At 37.6% G+C, this 24,930-nt stretch overlaps 1 protein-coding gene across 12 annotated transcripts in view; it reads right to left on the reverse strand.

Moving 5' to 3' along the window:
* DLG1 (discs large MAGUK scaffold protein 1) overlaps positions 1 to 24,930 on the reverse strand; it is a 169,517-nt gene that overhangs the window by 115,383 nt on the left and 29,204 nt on the right. Inside the window, exon 1 of one of the 12 annotated variants that reach the window (XM_074833879.1) lies at positions 4,647 to 5,146. The exons of 10 other annotated variants lie outside the window; for them this stretch is intronic. In XM_074833879.1, the coding sequence (XP_074689980.1) occupies positions 4,647 to 4,838 (192 nt within the window). In that variant the 5' untranslated portion in view covers positions 4,839 to 5,146. Of the gene's footprint in view, positions 1 to 4,646; positions 5,147 to 24,930 lie in introns of those variants that run through there. One more of the 12 variants, XM_074833881.1, reaches the window with a different exon arrangement.

Consider the following 24,930-nt stretch of genomic DNA (forward strand, 5'->3'; position numbering starts at 1 on the left):
TCAGCTGCACATCTTGGAAGTTTCCCAGCACTCAATTTGTTAGTAGCCAAGCTAACTATTTTTTAAGAAGCTTTATGAACTCCTGTGTAATTTATAATCATAATTTAAAGTCCAAAACAACCAAGTGCAAAACATTTAACACAGTTCTGATGGAGATCCTGCCCCAAAGGATTCAACTGCAGGTATACAGGTGGGTCAAGATTAATTAGAAACATTTCTCTTCTGAGGCAACATAGTTAAGATTTCTTCAGGCTAGATTATACCTTTAATGAGTTCTGAACTGTCACCAAACGCTACGGACTAAATTACTTACTGGTGAAAACTACTGAAAAACACATTTAACTTTAATAAACCAGTGCTAGTTTACCTGAGAAGATGGTCCAAATTCACCACAGTGAAATCATTCATTATGTTAATTGTTCAGGCCCACAGCCTCCCTGCTTCAATTCCCAGGCCTAGCAGAGCTGGACAAAAATAAGGACGAACAAAGTATCTGTAACAATCTACAGGACAATCAAGGATTCTACAGACATTTCATAGCACCATTTTTCTGAATACAGATCACCTGGTTCACAGAAAAAGCACAGAAAAGCTTTAGGAAACTCATTCTAAAAAAAAGTTCACTTCAGACTGCCTAAGATCTCATCTGTGTTTTAAAAAGAAGATACTTCAAAGATATTCTCATACGTCATCTACCCTCTAGAGGTAATTAAACTGTGGGTTTATATTTTTTTTTAAAGATCCTCTAATGAAAAATCTTACTAAAACAGAAATGAAAGGAAATTATTTAAAGAACACTTAAGCAATCCCATGCCCTAAACTGGTGACCCATATCCACAACAGCATACAATGCTGTTACTCCAGAGATTCAAGCCATACAGAATGCCATGTTTATGGACAGAAAATTAGTTACACACGACTGTCCTTAGCTACCAGATAACTTAATGACAAAATGCAAGGCAGCAGTAACTACAGTTCTCTTCAAAATGGGATGCGTATCAATCCAATTCATATTAGACATACACATCAATCCATTACCTTATGTAAAAACAAATTTGAAAGCACAGTAATGTATCTTCTCTACACACAAAAAAAATCAGTGCTAAACAGCTTTAAGGTAAGAGTGAAAGGGTGCTTAAAAAACAATAAAGTTGACAAGCTGACATTCCTATACTCATTTCCTTTAACCCTCCCCACACAGCAATATGCTCCCAAATTACTGCACACTTCAAACAACAAAAACTACAAACAAAACCCAAGAAAACACACAGCCTGACTTTTACAGTCTGTCCCTAAATTTTTATTTTCACTGTGAAAGTCCAACCAATGTTTTGAAAGAGGTTATGAATAAGTGAGGACTTAAGTAAATCTAATCATTTGATCATTTGATTCCAACATATAGAAGCTCAAAAGGTCAGACCTTCTCTGATGCAGTATGAGCAGGCAGCATAATAAAACAAAGTGGCTTTAGACCATTTGCACCTGACTCCCCAAGTTTACTTGTCCTTGTTCAGTCACTGCTCCACTTTAGAAGTTAAACTAAATCTGAAAGGACCCTTCAAAAGATCATTCCAGCAACTGATGATGTTGGGAAGCACTGATGTTCAACATCTCCACTCTGACATAGAAGGACTAGGATGCAATATGTCAAAAGCAGATGAGTAGAAAAATCTAAATACCCACAGTTCTCCTCACATCTCCCCAAAAACCAACCTTCACAACTCTGACATCCAGATACCATTCAGCAGAAAAGAAGCTCCAACAACTCTAACAACAAAAGCAACAATGCAGTCAAAATTTGCATAATCTTGCTAAAACAGAACTAATTCAAAATGAACAGTATATTAAGATGCTCATGTATGTTGTGCAAAAGTTCCCTGTCCTCTAGTGAAAGCACTAAACCAGAAATTGGTGCTTAGGAAAATAACTGCCTTCACAGAGGAAAAGAGAAGAATGCAAAACAAAAGGTATGCTCCACTTCTGCAGTACTGAAGTTAACTTGAAAGCCTTCCTTTGTAAAAAACAAGAAAATTACGAAAGCCAAATAGTCCCTTTGCAAGCCAACAGCAGTTCAGACTGAAAAGCTGAAAGCCTGTGAAAGTCCAGTAATATAAGAAAAGAAGGTATGTGTTTGTGTATTTTCAGAACTTCTTCACTGATCATGGAATAGGACATTCAGTATTACTTTCAATTTAGGTCTCAACATATAACAAACTGAATGACTTGAAACATTAGAACAGGTGTTTTGATCTTTGGGTTTGTTTTCTTTAAACAAAGTTCAGTACTTTGAGTAACTTAACTGCTTCCTTCTTAAATAAAAGCACTAAGTTTTCTTTTAATAATTAGAGCTAACACAAAAAGGGCATTTCACCCCCCTTGGACAGTTTCAGTTTGACATTGTCTCTTGAATAAAACTGCTTATAATGTGTTTATTTAGGTCACAGTGTTCCATCATATGTCAAAATGCACAGCTAGTATTGAATGTATTTATGTAATGCTTCATGTCATGGATATCCAGAAATGACACAACAATTTCCCATACATATATACGTTTACAAAAACACCAGAAATATTCACAGTGAAGTTCACCTGTTCCAGAATGCTGAGGAAAAGAAAACAAAGGAAAAACAGTCTGATTATGAATGTTCTTTTCATATGTGGTCAAAAAATAGTAAAGGAAAATGTAAAACACTATTCCATAGGATTACTTGTATGAGATGAATTGTTTCTTTATGTAAAGGACTGAACAGGTTATCCTGTATTATTGTTTCACAGTCACATTGACTCTTTCAGTATTCAAACTATCTAATCAGAGGACAAGAGTATTTTATTTTTAGTGCAGTACAACGCTGCAACTTTTCTTCAAAAATTAACAAGTGCCTGGTGCAAATTCTATCTGCACTACGAGCAGGTCACAACTATTTAAACCTAAATTCTTCAGTTCATTTGGGATGTAGATAGTATAGAGCACCCACTCTGTGTTAACAGCAATATGTTTATTTGAAGATAATTAAAGCCTGTGCATAAATAGTCTGAGATATTTTACAACTCAACACTGCTAAATTAATTACGCTCAAGAAACCTCTCTGGTCTGCAAGGTACACTTCTTACTAGCGTACAGCCAGACAACATTATAAAAAGAGAATCAAAGATTTTCTGCCGGTGAGGGTTTGTAGGAGGTGCTCCCCCCGGCCCGGCCCGGCCCCAGCAGCGCCCTCCGCCGGGCGGGCCCCGCGCAGCGCCGCGCAGCCCCGCGCAGGGGGCCGGGGCGCGGTAAGCCGGCGGTGATGCCTTCAGACGGACAAAAGGAGCCGCGGACGCGCGAGTGCAGCAGAAAATGCCGCCATCGCTCAGATCCGACACAAAATGCCCAAAGTGGATTCTGGATGTTTGCGGGATATTTTTAGTTCGGTCTTAAAGTGAACAGCATCTCTCCCCTGCAGTTCAACCGGCAAAATTAAAAACCAAGATAGCCATTTCATTCTATGGCTTTCTTCCCAAGTTTATTATTTAAACATGAGAATGTCTTATAAATAAAAAAGGGGTGTGCAGCTCCACAAAAAGAAGGAAAGAAATCTTAATTTCATAGCAAATAGTTTCCAAATTGCATCAATAAATATACACATGCTTTCAATAGAAAAATACTCTGGACACATGAAAGATAAGCGGATTCAAAACAAGACAAATTCTTCCCTCCTGGAAGCATTCAACTAAGTTTCATAATGAATCATTCACACTATCAAAAGATCCATAAAAATTTAGACTCCTCCCTCTCAACCTAGATGACATTACTTCAACATGAACATTTTATGATATGTATCTCTCTCTAAAAATGCACCACACATGCATATATGTACATATATGTGTGCACACACACGCAACTGTTCCCAATTTATAAAATCTAGTTCAATTATTTTTTGTTAAAAATAATGAACACTGACTTGGAAACACCAAATATGCAAAATAAGTTTTGGAGAGAAAGATTTTTGAATCTGTCTCAAAAGTAACTTCACACACATATCTCTTTAATTTCAAGGGGGCTTTCCAGTACTTAGTGTTCTCATCAAATCCTTCACCTCGTGCATTAATCTTACTGAAGAAAATGTTTTTGACACAACACTGAATATGTTCTGTTTACTATTCTGAGGATTACCAAATTAGATATGTTTTATTACTCTGAAACCTAAATAGTTGATATAGCCCTAAAATGACTAAATACCCAAGGGCACTGTTAAACCCAAACCTGCCACTAACAATTGCTTCCATCAATATGATGTCAAGAGGCATTTCCAGCCCTGCATCTCAGTGCAAGTCTCCTGTGTATGTAATTCTCTACAGCTGAAGAAAATGAAAGCCAAGTGCAATAAACTGATTACATGATGATTAATGCTGATTAACAGAGAATGACGACATTTTACATGCGTCATTCAGTAAATCCAAAATGTTGTTCAAAGGGATCTTTAAACAGTAGGCATGATAATTCATTACTTCTGTCACAATCATCAAGAGCTCCAATAATCAAGGAAGGCATGGAACAAAATGCACACTATTTAATCAGAAATTTAAGTTACAGTTACATTAGACATAATGGCAATCATTCATTAAATGCAGCTTACATTTCCAGGAAAGTCCTTTTATAGACCCACCTTACATCCAAACATTAAAGATATTGTGTTGTTGGTACATGCTACTTTACAGTGGCATAGCATCGGAGAAAAACAATCCAAGTTTTTTATGCTAGGAGACATTTTTTCAGACCCTGTGCACTTCAATCGATCCGTGACTGAGATTCCAGAAAAATGCCTCTGTAAGCGCTGCTTGCTGCCTGTCTTTGACATTTAATCTAGGTCCATAGTGTTCAAAAATAAGCCTTTGTATAGATAGGTTGAATCCTTCAGGAAGAATTTTGCTTCACGTGAGAAACCAGATTTTTAAAAAAAGGCAAAGAAAAAATCCTGTGTCCATTTTTAAATTTTTCAAGTCAGCTTTATATTTAATTACGTTAGCATCAGCCTGAAGTGACAACTGTCTCGTGGCCCAAAGTAATACTCGGATCCTCTCAGCCAGAACCCAGGGTTAGATCCACCAAGGCAGCTCCACCTGCTGCAGTGTAAGGGCTGCTATCTCCTCCATGAAAACAGAAGCAACTCCAGCAGAGCCACTATGCTCAGTGTGTGCTGGTTGCTTAGGGGAGGGGCAAGATGTTGCAGCAAGGGACTCATTACACGGCCCGATAGAGATAAACCCAACACTTCCTGCAAGGTGCTTTCGCACTGCACCAATGAGCATGTGAAAACCCATTTTAAAATCAGCTGTGCATAATTATAAACCCAGGGAAGTTGTAAGCTTAACAGCAGGGAATTTGCTGATCTGCACTTTACACTAGCTTTTTCAAGGAAGTGTCAGCAGACCACAAAATGAATGGCTATGGGATATTTAATCCTCATTTTCTAACATTAAAAATTCAAGGTTATTTGACACGTTAAAAGAAATGTTCTTTAACTGCTGAGTAAAACTCCTAATGGTCCACCAAAAGCAATAAACAGCTACAGAAATAAATGAATATTCTCCAACTTCAACACACAATGAAATCGGAAGCTGCTATTGTTTCCCCAGTTATCTCTAGAAAATGATGAATAATCTGGACTATGCATCAATTTGGTTATGAGGAGCCTCAGTAGAGCATTTCAGGCAACTGTACATGTGAACACTTTAACAACACAGTTTGAAGAAAAAAAGCTTTTTTCCTTAGAACTGGAATAAATATAGACATGGTCTCAAAATTTGTTTTCCTTTGTTGTGTGCTAACAAGTTTAAGACATGAAATTATTTTTAAAATTATTTGTTGGGGATTTTTCATGTGTTTTTTTTTTTTAATCAAGTCCTATAAGGATTCAAACTTTATTTCCTTTTTTCAAGAAGTACAGGGGTCCCTGCAGACTTTTATGTATTTATAGATTTTAATAAATTGCATTACAGAATTTGATCAAAAACACATTCTCTGTGATTTCTCTGCCCTCATCTATGCCTTAGACCATAAACTAACAAACCTTCGCAAAAAGCTCCAATGAAATGTTAGCCATCACTTCTATTTTTAATTGTACTGAACAGTATTGTAAAAAAGCATTTAATACTTCCAGAGAAATCTTGTTAGATCTCCCCTCTTTAGGAGATGACTGTTCACTTAAGTTTAGACCTGTAGCAGTCTTCCATCATCTCCCTTTTACTTCCTTTGGTTTACCTGACAAGCACCCCTTGAGGTAGCAAGTTTAATGTAGTGTAAAATTGGCATCCACACTTACAGCTCAGAAATGGGTAACTTCATGAATTATACTGAGACAGTCATCTGGATATAAATGTGCAGATTGATGAAACCAAAACTAAGGCAAGATGTCTGGAGAAAAATGTGTAACTCAGCCCACAGTAAACCTCAAAATAAACTTCATTTGCATGAGGACCTCTTTCTTGGTAGAATATCCAAGGACTACAGATGACAGCATTTCCATACTAATAAGCATAGTTTTTTCTTTCCACTGTGTGCCATGACCTACAATTTTTCACCAAATAGCCTTAGACATCATTTGCCACAGTAGGTCATCTTCTGCATGCAAGTACAGCATTAGGGGCAGGACCAAAGAAAAATCTCTAACATTCTGCTTAATCATCAAAGACTATTAAAAAAAAAAAAAAACCAACCCACAAATAAGAAAAGAAGAATACACCTTCTTTGTTTAGCTAAGTTAGGTTAGGTTTTTCTTGCGAGAACATTCAAACCCAAGGGTAGCCCTAAGTATAACAATGGTGGAAGAACCTAAAAACCCCTTTGTTTTCCTTTAGCTGACCCCCAGTCAGTGTTACAGTACACAGTCTCTTGTCTGAAGAAATAGGGCAGAGCACAACTGAACACATACTTAAACACCACACAGGAAAAAGAAAAAAAATGCACAAGGGAAAGCAAAACAGAGTCCCATCTCTTGCCAAACACAAGAATGTTCCTATCCCACAAAACAACCTTTTCTATGCACGACAGATCAACAATCCATCTTACTTTCACACCTCTAATCGCATTGTAATAATATAATTTCTCACTGAAATAATACAGTCAAATGCATGGCAATTTCATGACAACAAATAAAGTCAGAGCCAAAAGCCAAGCAGTCCTTGAATGTTGCAGAAATAGCTTTTTGTGATGCAGAAAATATAAGTTCTAATGTGCCATGGGCATAGAAGAATCAATAAGAGGAAGATATAGTCTACACATCTACAAAGGATTCCATCAGAAAGATACAATAAAGAAGAAAAAGCTTAAATAACTTCAGGCAATGACATCTATAGACATTGTTGATGAAGACTACATAAAACATCCAAATCTTTCAGCCATATATTTGTGGCTGTAAAAAAATAAATTGGTTACACTGCAAAATTGTCTTGATCTTTATACAAACATGGAACTTTTTACACATCTTGCTGCCCATGAGCTTCAAAATACAATATTTAAACTTGTAAAATTAAAACGCATTCTTACATATTTTGCTGATGAAATCCAGAGATTTACCTGTAATGAAGGTTTTACTTGTTCAAAACAATTATTTGTACTCAAAGGCTTTTTAAATACAGTTGTGAACATAAAGCTCTCTGAAATATGAACATACAGTATATTATCATAAGGAGAAACTTATGGAACAGAATATTTGGAAAACTACTTTTGAGCTCTAAAGAGACATATATCCCCACTTATTTAACTACTGCTCTGATTCAAATTGAAGGTTGGATTAACATTTGAAAAACACAAACCAATCTATCAACACAATGACCAAGCTGTTGATAAGAAGAATATGGCCTTAACTCCTTAATGATCTATCAATACTCCCTCCCAGTTTATCAGTCTGTACCTTGTGTTATCACATACAAGCTTAAGCTCCTGCAGTCAGATCCCCATTTCCATGCTGATCATACAAAGCAACAATTTGTAAACTGGGAAACTGCAAGATACATACAGTTGCCAGGACTTCATCTAATGCTGCCATATACTTAAGATCACATCAGCATTCACTGAACACAGAAAAACAAAAACCTAAATTTTCTTCTTGCACAGGATGCTTCTACCTGACACTATACAAATGTTAAAATGACAGGTTTAAACAGAACAATCTAAAGAAACCAATTCAAAACTTTTTAAAAATCACATGTACTCAAAAGTGTTACCAGTAAGTGACTAGTTTCATCCTTATGAAAACATTACATAAAATGAATTGCCTTTATTTCAAGTTCTGTTTGAATGTTTACTTAGCAACAACCCATCTTTACGCATGACTCCCATGTGCACAATAAAAATATCAACAGCATTAAGGTCTTTAATTAGTGAGCTAGACTAATTTTGTTATTATCATAAGAAAGCTCCTACTTCCAAATCTCCCTGAGCAGTACAAATATCAGAGAGAAACAAGACTTACAACAGCATCAGAAAACCACACTATGCTTACAGAAACTTAATGCTTCTGTTCAGCACTTGCCAACTATTCTTGATTGAACACACATAGTACCCGTTTCATCGATCCATGTGTCTCTCAATACAACACAGGTTAGGAAACAGCAATCTCAGAAGCAGTAAGACCTGGAGTTTTTAATGAAACAAGTGAAGATCTAACTTGACAAATGTACCAACTGTTCAGGCTGCCAAACCAAAAGGGAAAAAGCTATACTAACCTTCGTATTTCTTCAGACAGAACATGTCCCTTAAGTATCACTGCAGGCACCTGTCAAGCTGGTAGGACTCTAGTTTGGGTCCCTCTTCCCCAGAAGCCTGAACTCGTATACTTCCAGGATACTTAATACAGTTTAAAAAAAAAAAAAAAAAAAAAAAAAAGATGCTTGTCAGCATCAGAATTATTTAAATCTAAAGAACTTATTTTAGCCTCTGCTCTGCATGATCTTAGTCTGTGTGGTCTTGGAAAGACACACAGAATTCCAGAATTAGTCTCTTTAAAGAAGCCTAGATACTGGTTTAAGACTACCTCATACTAACATAGAGCTCTAATGTAATGGCTGTAACAATTCCTTACTCAAGGAGTAGTAATTTTATAAGCATTTTCTGTAACATAAATGAAATTTGACCACTAGTTTCATAACAACTGATGTCTCGTAAAAACTGCATCCATCAGCATCCATGAAGCTCTCTGGTTTTGCAGTTCTTGCTTCCTGAAATATCAGATGACCATCCAAGCCAATTTTGAGAAAGCAGCCAAAAAATGTACTGCTTGTTCCTGCATGCTCCTAAATTGCCAGGAAAAAAAAAAAAAAAAACAAACACAAACATTTGCACAGTACTCTCAGACAAATGGATTTATTTACAGAAAACACTATAAGCCAAAGTTTCCCCTTCTAAAGGGTATTTTTAACAGGTATCCATATCTTAGAAGCACCTTTTTGTGAGCTTGGCAGGTAAACATGTTTTCAGGAGTTAAACCAGCAGCCACTGTTACACCTCCAGTTCAGAACACTGATGTACATCTGCCCTTCTCAAGAAGCTTAATACTCTCAAATAGAAAATTTGCAGTGCCCACTGACCCATACATACTGAAAATAATCATCACCAAACTCTCAAACAGTGAGAATCCTTTCTATTGTTTTAACATCAACAACAGAAAAATATTTTCTGGTTTTTGTAAATATATTGTCATTATATTGTGAATACAGCTGTCCATGTCTTAAGTTGCCAAAATTTTGAAGAATACCACATCCCCATTATTTCAGAAGGAAGGTGAAATGTTACTTTGGAAAGAGGATTTTGATGAATAGTTGCATTTTTTTAACACTTGCCCTGCAATGGCATTTAAGCCCAGAACAGGTCCTATGAATAGAAACTTTTCAGTGGGTGTTTGTGATTTTTCTCCTAGTTTACTCCAACTCTTAAATTGTTATGTATAAGACAGATTTGGGACATGACTCCTGTGAGGTCCTTCATAAGCCTCAATAAGTCAAGCCAAAAACCAGACAAGAATGTTTTCCTTCCTGAGTGACCATCCTTATGGGTATTTATAAACTTACATTTGGAGTTCTCTTCAGTCCAAAACAGAGGAGGAAAATATAATGCCTTGTCAGAGAAAAAAATCCAGAAGTGTCTGTGTTATGATGTCCTCTATATGCATAAATAATCAGGCTTCAAAATACGAGCTGCAAAATCATGACAGACTAAAAAGTGTTCAGAAGCAAAACTTCATAAAAACAGACCTTTCTGACTATTACCACCAGACAAAGGTCCTATAGCATTGGACATGTGGTTTCAAAGATACTTAATCAAAACATTCATCTGTCAGCCCCTGCCTCTTAGTAATTCCAACACTATAGGTTCACTTCAGCCAAAATAATTGGAGGGATAGAGGTCTCTGAGGATATCAATCATTTGCAAGTTTCTTAGAAGTAGGTAGCAGGCAAGGGAATAAATATCACAAAATCCCCACCAAAGGAAGGGGGAGCAGGGAGGGAATAAGGCTGCCTAAGCAACAAAAGGCAGAATTTATGTAACAAGAAAGATGTTAAGGGGGGGAAATATACTAAAATGGTATATAGTAGATTAAAATGGTAGCACACCTTGAGAAAAAGTCATAGGAAGTCACACTTTGTAAGGCAGGTATGAGACCATTTCATGTTTTGGAATTAAAAAGGTCCAGAGTAGAATCTCTTCCCCTTCTTCTGATGCTCTGAAAGTATTTTAGCACTACTGGAACATGCCTTTACATCTTTAGTTTCCACACAAGAAGTTCCTGAGAATTAGAGAGGCTGCAGAACTGGCTAGTATGACTACTATGAAATCCAAAATCCAATGTTACTTTTTCCTAACTGGAAACCACCAAAAGCAGGAGAACGTTCTCAAAACAGATTAAGAAAGGACTGAAAATAAATGGTTCCTTTTGCAACACTTCCAAGTTTGATCCACTGAAGATGACGTAAATGCAACAGACTGAAGCCTACCTGACCTCCTGTTACAATTCACAGCAAAAAATTAATTTCATTATACTGGTAACATCTCTGAGGAAAAAAAAAAAAAAGGTGACTGTATTCTGAATAGAAAGTATTGTGATTAGAATACAACTCAACTAGGAAATCCCCAAAATCAAACAGTAGTACATTACTTCAAACATTTTTAACATGTCTACGAACAGTCTGTGGTAGGTTGATCCTGGATAGCAGGTACATACCCACTCAGTAACTCACTCACTCCCTGCCAGAGGGATGAGGGAGAGAATCAGAAAGGCAAAAGCAAGGGGAGAAACCTCATAGGTTGAGATAAGTGAGTGAAGGGAAAACAACCAACCACACATAAAAGTGATACAAGCCAGATCACAGATCACCTCCCACCAGCAGACCCATGGCCAACCTGAGCACCAGCTACTTTGGAAAGACTTCCCCCCAGTTTTATTGCTGAGTATGATGTTAAAAAAGATGGAGTATCTTTTCGGTCAGTATGGGGCAGGTGCTCCAGCTGTGTCCCCTCACAACCTCTTGCCCAGCCCCAGCCTACTTGCTAGGGCAGTAGAGTGAGAAACAGAGGAGGCCTTGACACTGTGTGAGCACTATTTAGCAACAGCTACAACATTGGTGTGTTAATGGACAGTTTGTCACAATCTAAAACACAGCACCATATGGACTGCTGTGAAAAAAAATTAACTCCATCCCAGCCAAACCAGTACCAGTCTGACCTGAAAAGTCCTTTAAAATTAAGAACTGAGATCTCTGTATTCAAAAAACATTGCTGAAATCACTCTTAGAATAAAAGTATGTGATTAATCTAAAGTTGCCTTTGATGTGTTGCTCCCATCTGTCCACAAGAGAAAAAAAGGATATGTATTTAGTCCTAAATAGTTCCATCCAAACCTCAAAAAGATTTCTAGTAAATAGACACTGAATCCCAAAGATAAAACTGATAACCTATAAAAGCCCAATTACTTAACAGACCCGAAAGACCCAAAAGCTTTACACCCTTGTCTCATCACCTCACACCCTCAATAAAGCTTCTACCTTGCTAGTATTTGAAGCAGATAGACTCTAAACTCAGCTGATAAAGATTATTAGCCAAGCCAGGTTATACTTGCAGGGCTATACTCAGTGGGAGAGATTTAATCCAGCATGATGTGATTAGCTGGGACTGCCCTCCCCAGTGTAAAGACCAGGCTGGAGCAAGGATCTAATTTATCCCTCTGGGTTGTTCCCTATAGGATGCAGGCTGACTAGGCTAAGCACATCCTCCTAAACATCGTTCTCCTTAAGCATCTATTGTGCTGAGACAGAAGTCCTGTTTGATTCACCCTGTCATGGAAGAACTATTGGAGGGAAAGGCAATGGGAGGAAAGAGAAGCAACATCTTTGAGGTTTATTCCAGAATGGCTAACATATGAAGATCCTTCAGCTATTGAAGGACTGTTCAGAATCTGAGTCATCCCATCCTATCTTTTTGAAAGAGCTCCTTTTAGAGCAGCAATTTTCAGTAGTGGAATACCTTTTAAATGGACCATGCAATGTAGCCAAGAAAAGTAGCTCTGCTGCTGAGTAACTCTCAAAAGTGTTCATCAAGCGTCTGTGCCTCCCATGGAAAAATAACAGCATACAGATAAAAAACAAGTGAAAATGAGGGAGAGAAAATATGCTAATAATACTAATAAAATGCCTTTTATCTGGTGAAGCCTCACACTACTCCAGATTCATTTCAATAGCCATTCATGCTTCCTTAACACAACATCAAAAAAAGACTGCAATTTGATGTGTTTCTGCTCTACTGCTTTGATGTAGCACCAACAGAGTAAAGGCTAAGAGCCTCTCATAGCCAGCGGAGATGAAGTGCTTCCACAGTGCTAATAACTGCATTTCTTTCCCCCCCCCCCACTGCAGACAGTGAGAAGGTTGTTCCCAGAGACAAACACAAATCAGTCCTCCAGTCCCACTGCTTTAAAAGCAGGAAAAACAGATCACGTCTCAATGATAAAATAGTTTACTGAGAACAGGACAGAATCTAGACAGCAATACTGTTCTGTTGATGCTCAAGTATCTGCCATACACTTCTGAGTAAACAGAGGACTGTCGCTAGGTTCTATAAGAAACAACTATTTTCAAAAAGACTTTTTCATACAAAAAGTTGGTTCAATGCTTAAAGGGGAAATTCCCATAGTATATTTCTTCTGTCATTCTAATAGATTTGAACATTTCAAAAAAGAGATGACTCCTTCCTCTAAAAGGAAAAAGACCCATAATGCTACTATTTGACTCCAACAGATAAAATAATTTGCTAGCCTACAGTTTCAATTCAGTGCGACTCCATCACTTTCTCCATTTTAAAATGCAAAGCCTCTTACAGGAAGGGACTAACATTGCCATCTCAATCCAGATGGAAGGATACTGGCAATTTACACTTCATTATTAACTGAGAACATCTGTTCTCAGGAAGGAAGACTTATTGACTGCAGGCCACTGACCCTCCTGCCATTTTCTGGGAAACTAAAAGGCAAAGGGGAGAGTTGCAAGAAAAGACAGAACAGACAGACAGGCAGAGACCAAGGCTTTGAAAAGCTTCTGACACAGCCTCTTGGAACTTTCTCATCTAGAAGTTAAGGACTCACAGGCAGGATAAACAGACTGTTACATGGACTGAAAATTTGATGGACCACCCAGCTCAGAAAACAACTGATAGCATGATACCCAGCTAGCAGCTGTAACAAGCAGAGCACCCCCAGGACAGATACTGGGGCCCATATTGCTCAACATTTTCACTAGTTGCTGGCATGATGACACACAGCACACCCAAAGCAAACTGACAGGTGACACTCCACTAGTTAAACTGGCTAATACAAGAAATTGAAGGACCTTAACATGGACTTCTGTGACCTGGAGGACTGAGTCAGAACGCAGTTCATGAAGCTCAACAAGATGTGCCAAGTTCTGCAGCAAGGATAAAACAAAACCCATGCACTACTACTGGGAATAACAGCTGTACTAAGAAGCATCTAATAGTTATGGGGGACAGCGCAAGCTGCAGGCACTTTAGGGTAGAGCCAATACTGCTAAAAAGTGAGTGTCAATTCTCTCTGTATTTTTCCCAAGTATTTCTGCTGTTGTTAGCAGATTCAGTCTCTTATGCAGTGGTCATTAATATGGTAGCCAGTGCAGTAACACTCTCAGAACTTGCAAATAAGGACGAAATAAGTAATTAGCAAGCTGAAGAAAGGGTTGGGGGGTGGGGGTGGTGTTATGCCTTTTAAAAACTGAAGAGGCAAGTTACAACCTTATCACCATGACAGAACATCTTAAGTGAGAAGTGTGGGGACTGTTACTGAAACTGAACTTGAGCTCCACAAAGGAATCTGAAACTGTATTTTCCTATAGCAGGTTGAATTACCTTAATGCTAGCTAACACAAGTTAAAACGCTTTTTCTCACAGTAAAAATCGCTGTCAGATTAAAGCCAAACTTTGCCAAGAATTCAAACAGTGATGCTTTACATACTTTATTATTACCAAGTGCTAATCATTACCCTGACCACACTTACTCCAGTCCACCTTAGTTATATTTCACTTACTAATGCTTCTCCCTTCCTCCAAAACTTCATCATTTGAGAGAAGGCACAAGGAACACCCCTTACTAGAGCAAAAACATAACAGTAGGTACTTCAACTGACAATGAGGTCTACTGCTGGAAGCAGTCTTCAGAAACAGGCAACATTTGTTTACTATTAACTCACAACTATTAAAGCATACAAATATTAAATCATAGTTTTTAAGCTTATTAAACATTTGCAACATAAGCAGCTTAAATCAAACTTAACTTTGGTTTAGATTTGTATCCATAGTTTATGAAGCAAAGTTTCGAAATATTGATCATAAAAAAATCAATCCTACTTATCAACCCTAGAGCCTCTGCGTATTAAAACATGTTTCTAAACCACAGTACTTCAGCAGGAATCTAGGGCAACACACACGCACACACCAGTCCTTAAGAAACACCAGCAGCTGTTGGCAAACTAATTGCACAACTCTTCAAAAGTGACTATTTATTCTTAGTATGTTTTAGCAAGATGCAGTACCTTGCTACAGAAAACAGTGCCCTACTTCAGCTTTGGAATTACTTCAGAGTTAGAACCCAAGTACCTGAGTGAATGCAACAGCATGTTATAGCAAATGTAGGTCATTCTCTCCTTCCCTCTCCCCTCTGTTACCTAGAAACACACCTAGAAAATAGTACCTTAAGTAAAAAGTTGGTGGTTTAAAAACTCCTCTAAGTGGAGGAAAAGCTATTAGCTCAAAACAATTGAGTTCCAATCTTCAAAACAGAAACTTGAAGAAAACCAGGAAGAATTACTTCTCTGTGTAATTTTAAGGTGTTCACAAATCTTGCCTATTGAAAACATTTCTGATCATCTCATCTGAGAAAAGCAGCAACAAAAAGATCAAAAAAGTACAGAGAATAACAGCAAGGATAAAGATACTCAGTGTCTTCTATTTGAGATTAAACTGACAAAGCACTTCACCTTATAAAGCAAGCAGCTGAGCATGGGAACATGATATGAGATCTTTAAGATGAATGGCATAGAAAAGGCATATAAAAAGCAATTACTATTTAAGACAACACAGGCATTAGCAGACAATTAAATTATCCAGCAGATGTTTTAAAGTAAACAGAAGAAACTACTGTAGAAATCATTGTCAAGGACATCAAATGTTCAAAAGGAAACTACAAAATAGTAGATAAATGTAAATCAAGGTCTAGCAAAAATGTACAAATGTAATCACTCTCAGGAAATCTTTAAGATGGTGCCTGCTGGAGTAGGACAGCAGCTGAAGCGGACACTTGTCCATTACTTACAATGTTTTTCTTAAGATGAATTACCAGTCACACTCAGAAACAGAATCCTAGGCTACATGAAAATTTTGGTCTCATCTTATACATGTTTTTCCATACATTATACTCTCCTCAGTTTCAGTGAACCAACTGTGTAGAAGAAATGAATTTTGCATTATTGTTATTTTGTCAGAAAAATTCCTTTTTAATCATTAACCAGAGATGATATCTATCTGTTGGTGACTTCAAGGAGTACATATGAACCGTGTCTCACACTAACCTAACAGAGAAGGTATTTTTGATAGGAGTACAGACACTTTACTTGGGAAGCAGAAGAGTTATCTTGCTTTCTCCCCACAGCATCACAATCTGATCCATCAATAAAGCAGTCAGGTCACAACAAAGCAAACCAGTTCCCTTCACTTCCACCACTGAGAAGAGGCTGCGTGAGGCAATCAAAGAATCCATAGATACTCTCCTTCTTTCAGGTAAGAGGTTTAAAGAAAGAAAAAAGAAAAATATTTGAAGAGCATCTTTGAACCTGGAAAATCCATGTCCAGTAGAGTGCTATAATTTTCTTTTCAAACTATATTTTCAACTCTAGTCAAAGTGGTCTTATTAATGCTTGGCACTTGAGCAAAAGCATGAAAGCCAAGATGTGAGAAGGACTCTGTCAACTAAACCAGTGCATCTTAGAAAAAAGTAGTTTGTTTGAAGCATATTTTAAACCTGTAGAAGCTATCTGTTGTGAAAGCAGCTGTGACTTCATTTCTGCAAATTGTTACACATTGTCCAAAACTAACACAAGGTACAACTGAACTAAACCAACAGGAAGCAATAAAGCGGAGGAAAAGTGTTGCTACACATGAAAAAGATGGGATACATCAGTGGTTTCTGGAGAACAGTCCAGCATGAAGAAAACAGAAGGGGTTAACCAAGGCATAATTATTGCTACATACATTATGGGCAACTGCACACTCAGAGCAGGAAGTTCAAGATAGGAAAGACCCTTGCGAATTAACTCTCACTGCACTCTTGATTCACTGTATTTGACAGTGCTTCAGTTTTAAAAAGAGTATTTGTACTCTGAAGGATTCAATTTGCATCACCTACTACTGGCAGCACATCAGATACTTGGATCAATTCAAGGCTTCCACTGGGCATCTAAGTATTGGTTAAAGAGATGCTAATACAATGACAAACAGGAACAACAAAAAGAGAAAAGGGTAAGGGAAAGAAAATTACATAAGTTTTAACGCATTTGTGCACTGTAGTGTCTACAAAAGGCAGGTCAGAAAACTTTCAGATTTCTAGTATCTTTATTTGAGGCTATAAGGGAAGTCATCATACAGAGTTGAAGACACTTTCATAGTACTTGGGTTGCTGAGGACACACAAGTTTAAATTAAGAAAGGAAAAGGATAGAAACAGTACTTGCCAGAGTTTGCAAAAGCCCTTTAAAACATTTCATAGAAAAAACAGATCACCAAACCAAAAATAGTTTACTGTTGCCAGTTCTCATATTACAAGAAATCATTACCGAAGCTAATGAGGGCTGGGATAATCCAGTTTTATCAACAATTACCACATGCATATTTTTATAGTGGATATGGAAGGATATTAACTGTATACAGGAATTCCTAAATAATGTAGGAATCAAAAAAAATACAATAACATCAACAAAGATTTTACAGCTTCATGATCAAGCCAACAACTTAATGCTAGCCCTGTAACCTGTAAGCTAATACTACAATTCTGGGACCTCCTCTACCTTTCAAAAGGACCTCCTCACATATTTCAAATCTCGGAGGGCTGAAAAAGCCTTGCCAACTTCTCGACAGTGTAGATACCCGCATTATCCTGCTTTTGTTAATCTAAGAAAAACCCTTTATAAGCAGTAGAGGGCAGCATTTCTCCATTTCCACTCGAAAGAGTTTCTCTGCTTGCTAACAGCAGCATTTAAAGGTAAGGATGTGAAACACAAGAATTTGTAGTAAATTATATTCCTGTTTTATATTCCTTTTTCCAAGGTCTTCATTTTATAGAAATACACTTCACATCCTACAAAGACAAACCAAGAAAATCCACTACGATATCCAAGTCTCAGAATTGAAGCAAAGACAAAACCAGAGAAAATACAAGTTGATTCTGACACAGTTTTTTCACTTCCTTCATTATAGTTACAAACTGCTACAACGTTGTTCCAACATGCTGTTTATAAACTGCAGTGCACTGACCTGATGCACAAAAACTCATTTTGATTTTATTCTCTGAATGAATACATGAAGAAACAATAGGAGAAAAAGTAAAGGTTTGGGGATTATGAGTACTTAAAAAGTTGAAACAATCCTATTCTGAAATTAATTTACCTGTTTAACATTATCAGACATATACTTTTACAATCCTTTTGACAGGAGAGTTACATTAGAATAAGCTAAACAGCGCATATATTTTAGATAACTAACAATCCTCATTTTTGGATCCAAACCAATCTGATGATTTTCCTTCAAAATTATGCACCGTGAGATAGATTTTTCTGCTAGGTGTCTCAAACAACCTAAACCTTTAATAAAAAAAAAAACTTAATACGATCTTTAAAATCATCCAGCTACATCATAACAAGCTTGTGTTATCTACTTTATTGTTATAAAAGGCTTTTATTGAACCAATTACTTTAGCAGCAGGGAACCTTTTGATTTCCAGCTTTAATTTATTTTGGCTTAACTCTTATCGTTCCCATTTCAACATCGTCTCGTTTGAAAAGTCATTGCCATCTTTCAATTTTGGAAACATATTCCCCACCGTGTCAAGACAAGCTGTTCCGGCTTTTTTTTCCCCTCTCCTTGCCAGACAGCACTTCCCTCACTGCTCTAATAGTACTTCCAGCTGTGTATGTACAATTTTGAGTGGCGCATATATAACACTGTATAAAACAGTGTTAACATTGTCACAATCAAAGTAAGATCAGGAATGGAGTTATAAAGACCACACTGCTTCTAGCACAACCTCAAACTTCTCTCCAGTCACCTGAATTCCAGTTACTTGCATAAAACCAGCTGTGTACATCCAATCCTGTAAACAAATAGAAAAATTGATGCATTTCTCACCATACAAAAGATGATGCTTATTTCCAGAAAGTTTTCTACAAACAAATTTTAAGATGCATTTATTAGTAATTGGTCACTAAGTTAACCACTCCTCCTCATCTTCACTGGAATTTTTTACAGCATAGAGTCAAACTTCAATTTAAACAACCCCAGTATTCCCTAGCTGTTTTCTTAGATTGAAGGAAGATGAAAGCAGCAGATAAAAAAAGTTTCATGTAATGAGATAGTCCTACCTTTGCCTTCTTGAGCTACAGTTATTATCAAACTTAAATACAAATAGCAGCAGAAAGGTGGTTTGGTTTTGTAGAGGGTTGTTTATTTTTTGTTTGGTTTGGGGGTTTTTTTAATAAACTGCAATAGCATCATCACTCTAGACTACATAACAGACATTTCTTCCTCTTTTAGGTTTTTTGGGGGGTTGGGGTTTTTTTGGTTGGTTGGTGGTTTTTTTAGGAAAACTGTACTCAATTTAACTACTGCACTTTTCTAAACTAAAGCAAAGTAGATTTTCGGACTCAGTCATGTAGTAAATAATTGCATTTTACCACATGTGAATGAAATTTTTTTTTTTCAAATAGAAAAACAGCAAACTGAAGAATAAGAAGTCTCTTTCTGGCTAAAACATTTACAAAAAGATACAGGAATATACTACAAGCCAAACACGCATAATTTTGGATTACTATACATTTAAAAGAAATAATGCATGTACAAAAAGTGAAAGGCCATCTTCTAATTACCAAGTTAATCATTATAACACTCCAAGGACTTCAACAGAGTTGTTATGGAAATAAATAAAAACCAAGTGCAAGAATGCAAGAAATGTGACTGTTCAGTTCCAGATTCAGTGCTCCCTCATTTGGCCAGCCCACCACCCCAGTACATGTGAGAGCCCAAGTCAGAAGAGCCTTTGTAGTCTGCTTAAGAGAAAAGCTCTGGAGCTTGAGCAACACCACTTGCACATCATCTATTGCATATGCAACATGTGAACAAAACATTCCTCAGTGGTGGTGTCTTCACCAGGTAATAAAGGCACTCCAAATGCATATGGCTAAATGCAACTACCACACTGAGTATTTTTCCAATAGGAAAGAAAGAATAGGCCACAGAGGAACGAAAATTCACTGCACTGGAGTGCTCCATCTCATTGGCACATTTGAGAGAAACTGGAATGGCAGCCGGTGCACTTAGCCTTGCCAGGATAAGGAAGGAGCAAAAATGTCCTCAATGTATTATATGTGGGCACAAAGTAAACCACTGTTAGAGTACGCACACGGACCGAAATAAGTAATTATTGTTTTCATGTTTTCACACAATGGAGAGGAGGGAATCATTCTTCCAGGCAGTATGGGTTTGTCACTAAAACACCCTAAGGACTGTTCATTCTCAGTTGGGCATTTAGAGCAGTTCAGAAAATGCAGATGATTCCTGCCCACATTGGCCTTTAAAGACAGCAGCCCTCAGTTACTCTTTTAGTGTGTATCAGAATTTCATTAAAGTGTGTCCTTCCCTCCTCCAAACCCAAGATGTAGCAGCATACGGTCCTCAACCATCTCATCTCCTCCCCACACCCCAAAAAAAGACACCACCACCAAAACTTAACAAGGCTGAAATATCACTTAAACAGTGATAGTCTTCACCTGAAGATGTCTTCTGTTTTACTTTTTTTAGGTCTGGTAAATACCAGTCCTAGAAATGAGATTCAAGTAATGTTATTACCACTTATGAAAGTATGAGTAATACCCACTGACAATAAGTCAGGCTATGATTAAGCCTCAAATAAAGTGTAAAAACACACCTCATGTTAACAAAGCCCTGGTGCTACTGCATTCACAAAAGAGAAGTGATCAAGCATGGTGCCAGCTAGTAAAACAAAACCGACTAGTGGCATACCAGATAATCAGCCAATGAGTTCAGCCACCCTGAAATCTCATTTCAAGAGAGGAAGCCTTTTGTTTTTCTTCCATCAAGAAATCTAAATACCTCTGCCTACTGAAGGAATCGTGTTGGAGACCATATGTCCAACTACGAACAACCCTACATTTATTCACCCACTGTTTTCTCCCACTGTTTTCATTACAACAGGAAACTATGCCAAAGCTGTTCATTCTGAGGGTCCAGTTTCATGTGCAGCAGTCAAACAGAGCAAACGTTTTGATTTTGCTGAAGAATCACTGCTCTCCTCTCCTTCCAAAGTGTTGAGATGGTAAGTCTTATTTTACCTGCCTTTTCACAGGCAGCTGAGTCAATTTAATCACTCAATACTCTCCAACTCTCCACCCCAGCATCTACCTTTTCCAAGAGCTGCTTTCACCTCATTAGCCATCAGAAAAGCACACCAGGTTCTACTAGGTTCCTAAAAGGTGAACAGTGAATAAAAGGAAGTAGAAGCACTCTCAGTAGCAGCAACCTGATAGATCAGATCACTGTCACACATGAAGTCACAGATAGAATTCTTCTCCCATAGTAAAGGAGGACAGCAAAGCAAAACTGATCAGGAATGAATGTTTCAATGCTCTGCTCCCATTAATCCTACCTGGAAAATTACTCAGGTTAGAATCATCAGCTCCTCTGAATTAAACCCACACAGTTCCAAGCAGGCAAATGGAGTTGTGAAAATGCTTTAAAGGGGTCTTATTTATAGGATTGATTTCAGAGAGTTATTCTCCTTTTTTACTGCAGTATTCATCATCTCCAACCTAAACATATTCCATACCATGTTCTCAAAGTCAGTCCACATTTTGTATAATTCAACTGCTGGAAATACTGATATGTTACAGACACTTGTTTTATCTGCTCTTCAGTCAATTCCTAACCAAAACACACTCAGAACTTGTGCAATAACCAAATGTAACTAATTCATCATTTATCTGTAGTATTAATTAGCAGCTTTTAAAACAGGAGGGGAAACGAGTATGAACTTAAACACAAAGACTCAAGAGCTTCACATAAGATTCATCAGCCTCATATAAGCACCTCAGCTACATGGTATCCAGTTTCTTCAAGCACACAAGCTCAAACAAAGACAAACTTCACTGATGTCTCTGTCTGAAAAACTACACTGTTCTAATAATTTTTGGTGTTATCAGTGAAATGACCCTGCATACTTGCAGTCATTTAGAAAGAGCAATCAAACACATGTAAACAGAGATTTTCTCTGGAGATGCTCTGTATATGAAACATATGCCACAGATTTATACTTTTGTTTTGTATTTTATGTGCATTTTGGTGAGACTAGACAATCCACATCACAGAGTGCCAAATATTACTACAGCAATTGCCTCTGGCCCAGAAAGTCCTTGAGGCCTAAACTGTTGGTTGGGAGAATACCAAGTAACACTTAAGAGAAAGATAACTCTGAACTTAAGAGAATCCCCTTAAAAAGAAGTTAAATGCAGAAAGCTTATTATATCATTGTAATCGATATACAGTAAGAATGCAAACTTTTACTAATTATTTGCATGACATGAGTCTATTTTCTCATGCTCTCTTAGTACAACTTTTCAGATTTCGCATATCAGGTCCCTTTATCATTTCCACTACTGTCACACTCTGCCACCTTCAACTTCATCACTCTTTGTGTCCTTGCTCATCACCTTCAAACCTTTTCATCTTCAAAACTCAAACCACTTTCACTTCCACCCATAGAATTGAAATACAGTATTTCTTAAGTTCTTTAGCTACAACCTCTGGATTTAACCAACCTCATGGTATCTTGTGTCGCATTGAGCTTCTTTGCCATGTAGGGGTTCGAAGCATGACCCCCCCCGCCCAAGTCCATTCTGCATATTAAAACTTCAAGCTTCTTAAAGGCTTGTTCGCAACCACACACACAGTTGGGACATTATTTCTCCTAGCATGGCCACAAGATCAGTATTTTCTGCCTGTATTCTTCATTGTTTATGTCAAATACCCTTTAAACCCACCTATGTCATACATTACTCACACGCTTGGTCTCCTATTCCAAATGAAAGTTAAGCAATCCTTTAGTCTGCAGACAACCATCCTTGATTTTGACACCAACTATCTAGTAGGCAGCTGTTTCTTTGGCATTGCATTATACTTCAAGATTACATGCAAGAGCAATTTCATACCATCTGCTGGCACTGCCAACATTAGTGATGCACCATTTTTTTCACTTCCCAAAGTTTTTATGATGACTGATTCTGCACGCATTTCTTCAACACTATAACCAGATGGCATATCAAAGCCAAGTGGTGTATTATTAGCACTACTCAATTGGCTCACCAGATAACTATGCTTTATATGCAATCCATTCAAATATGTTTGGAAAGCAATTTGCTTTTTAGTGAGGACATGGAATGTTGGCAAAATGAAATTCCTTGCCAAAACCCATCAAAACACATCATTCACATGTGCCAACTTGGAAAGGCTGTTGTGGGCTATTTAGTACTCATGGTATTTCTTAAGCTTTTCGTGTAATAATTTCCAATATAACTGTGTTTCCATCTCTTCTACAATTTTAAATTCACAAAATTCTATATTTTGTTCCTCTGCTTTAAGAAAGCATCCTCCTTTGGGCCCACCAAGTCATTTCTGCATCAAGTTTATACATAAAAGCTTAGATTTTAGCTGTTTCCATTTTCACACAATTGCCTCCATCACAATTTACTTCCTACCAACATTGGAGTTTTTAGTTTTTATGCACACAGTATCTCCACAAAGTCAAAACTTGCATTATAGTCTCTCCCTATGCTTTTTTAAACACTTGTAAGATCATATCTGTAATACAGGAACAAGTACAGTGGAGAGACACCAAGATGGTCAAGCAGTGGAAGCACAAGGAAGAATGTTTAGGGAACTGTGCTTGTTCAACCCTGGAGAAAAGGCAGCTTTGCTAGAGCTAGCAGCAGCCTTCTAATGTCTAAGAGAAGGTTACCAAGAAAACAAAGCTTGGCCCTTGTTATGCACAGCAGCAGAGACAATGTTAAACTGAGACAGGGCAAGGGGGTTTACAACACCTACTCAGAGCCCTAGGTAACCTGGCCTGAAGTTGATGCTGACTCTGCTTCAAGTACTGCATTGGATCTCTTGCAAGAGATTGTCATTGCCTTTCGCACTTGCAACTGGTAGGTGAGGAGGCACAAATCACTGAAGTTGAGGAAAATTCTGAAAATTGACAACAGTGGGACTCGAAACTACAGTACACCACACAACCAAGTGAGGAAATCTGCGGGAATCACAGAAACTCAGTGCCATCTTTCCAGCTTCAGCCACGCTGGCTGTAGTTGTGCTCCTCTGTTCAGGCACCATGCAACCTCCCACCTTGTACAGCCACACCACTGTGCTCACCCAGAACAGAGCTGATCCAGAATTTATGAGGACTCATGACTTAAGTTTAACAACTTGGAAAAAACCTTCATCCTTCTCCCTTGGTAACAGGCTGATATATCATACATGCTTCCTCTCTCCTGAGATATCAGGTTCAGGCTACTGTCAAAATGAGGTACTGGACTAGACCAATACTGCTCTGGTATAGTCCAGGCAGCATGTTGCTTAGTATTCTGAAATAAAAATGGTACAGAAGAATCATTCTTTTGCACTAGTCTTACTAGAAATATTATTTGAAGAAATTTTACATCACTTCAAATAATTCAACTGTTTTACTGAAAGTATACTACCGAACAACCAAACTAAGAATGACTGCTCAAAAATTGTTTTTGTGAAAAAATTAATGATGTTTCATATTCTGAATATTTAAGTGCCATGAACTCATTTAAAACTGTTACTTAAATAAAAATCATTACTGTAAGCTCAGCCCACATGCCTGCTCTTAATAGTATCCATGGTTGCAGTGATGCAAATTTGCCTACCTACATCAAACCGAATGTGCCCACATAAGGAGAAAAAAAATACTGCATTAATCAGTACTCTTTGCACTAGATTAGTGCAAAGTAAACCAATAAGACCTTAGAAGACACGACAAAGTAGTTTAAGGACCTGTTCACCCATCATAGCTAGATCTTAATTCTGAATTAAGTA

Source organism: Strix aluco, chromosome 9 (assembly GCF_031877795.1).
Source record: "Strix aluco isolate bStrAlu1 chromosome 9, bStrAlu1.hap1, whole genome shotgun sequence".
NCBI lineage: Eukaryota > Metazoa > Chordata > Aves > Strigiformes > Strigidae > Strix > Strix aluco.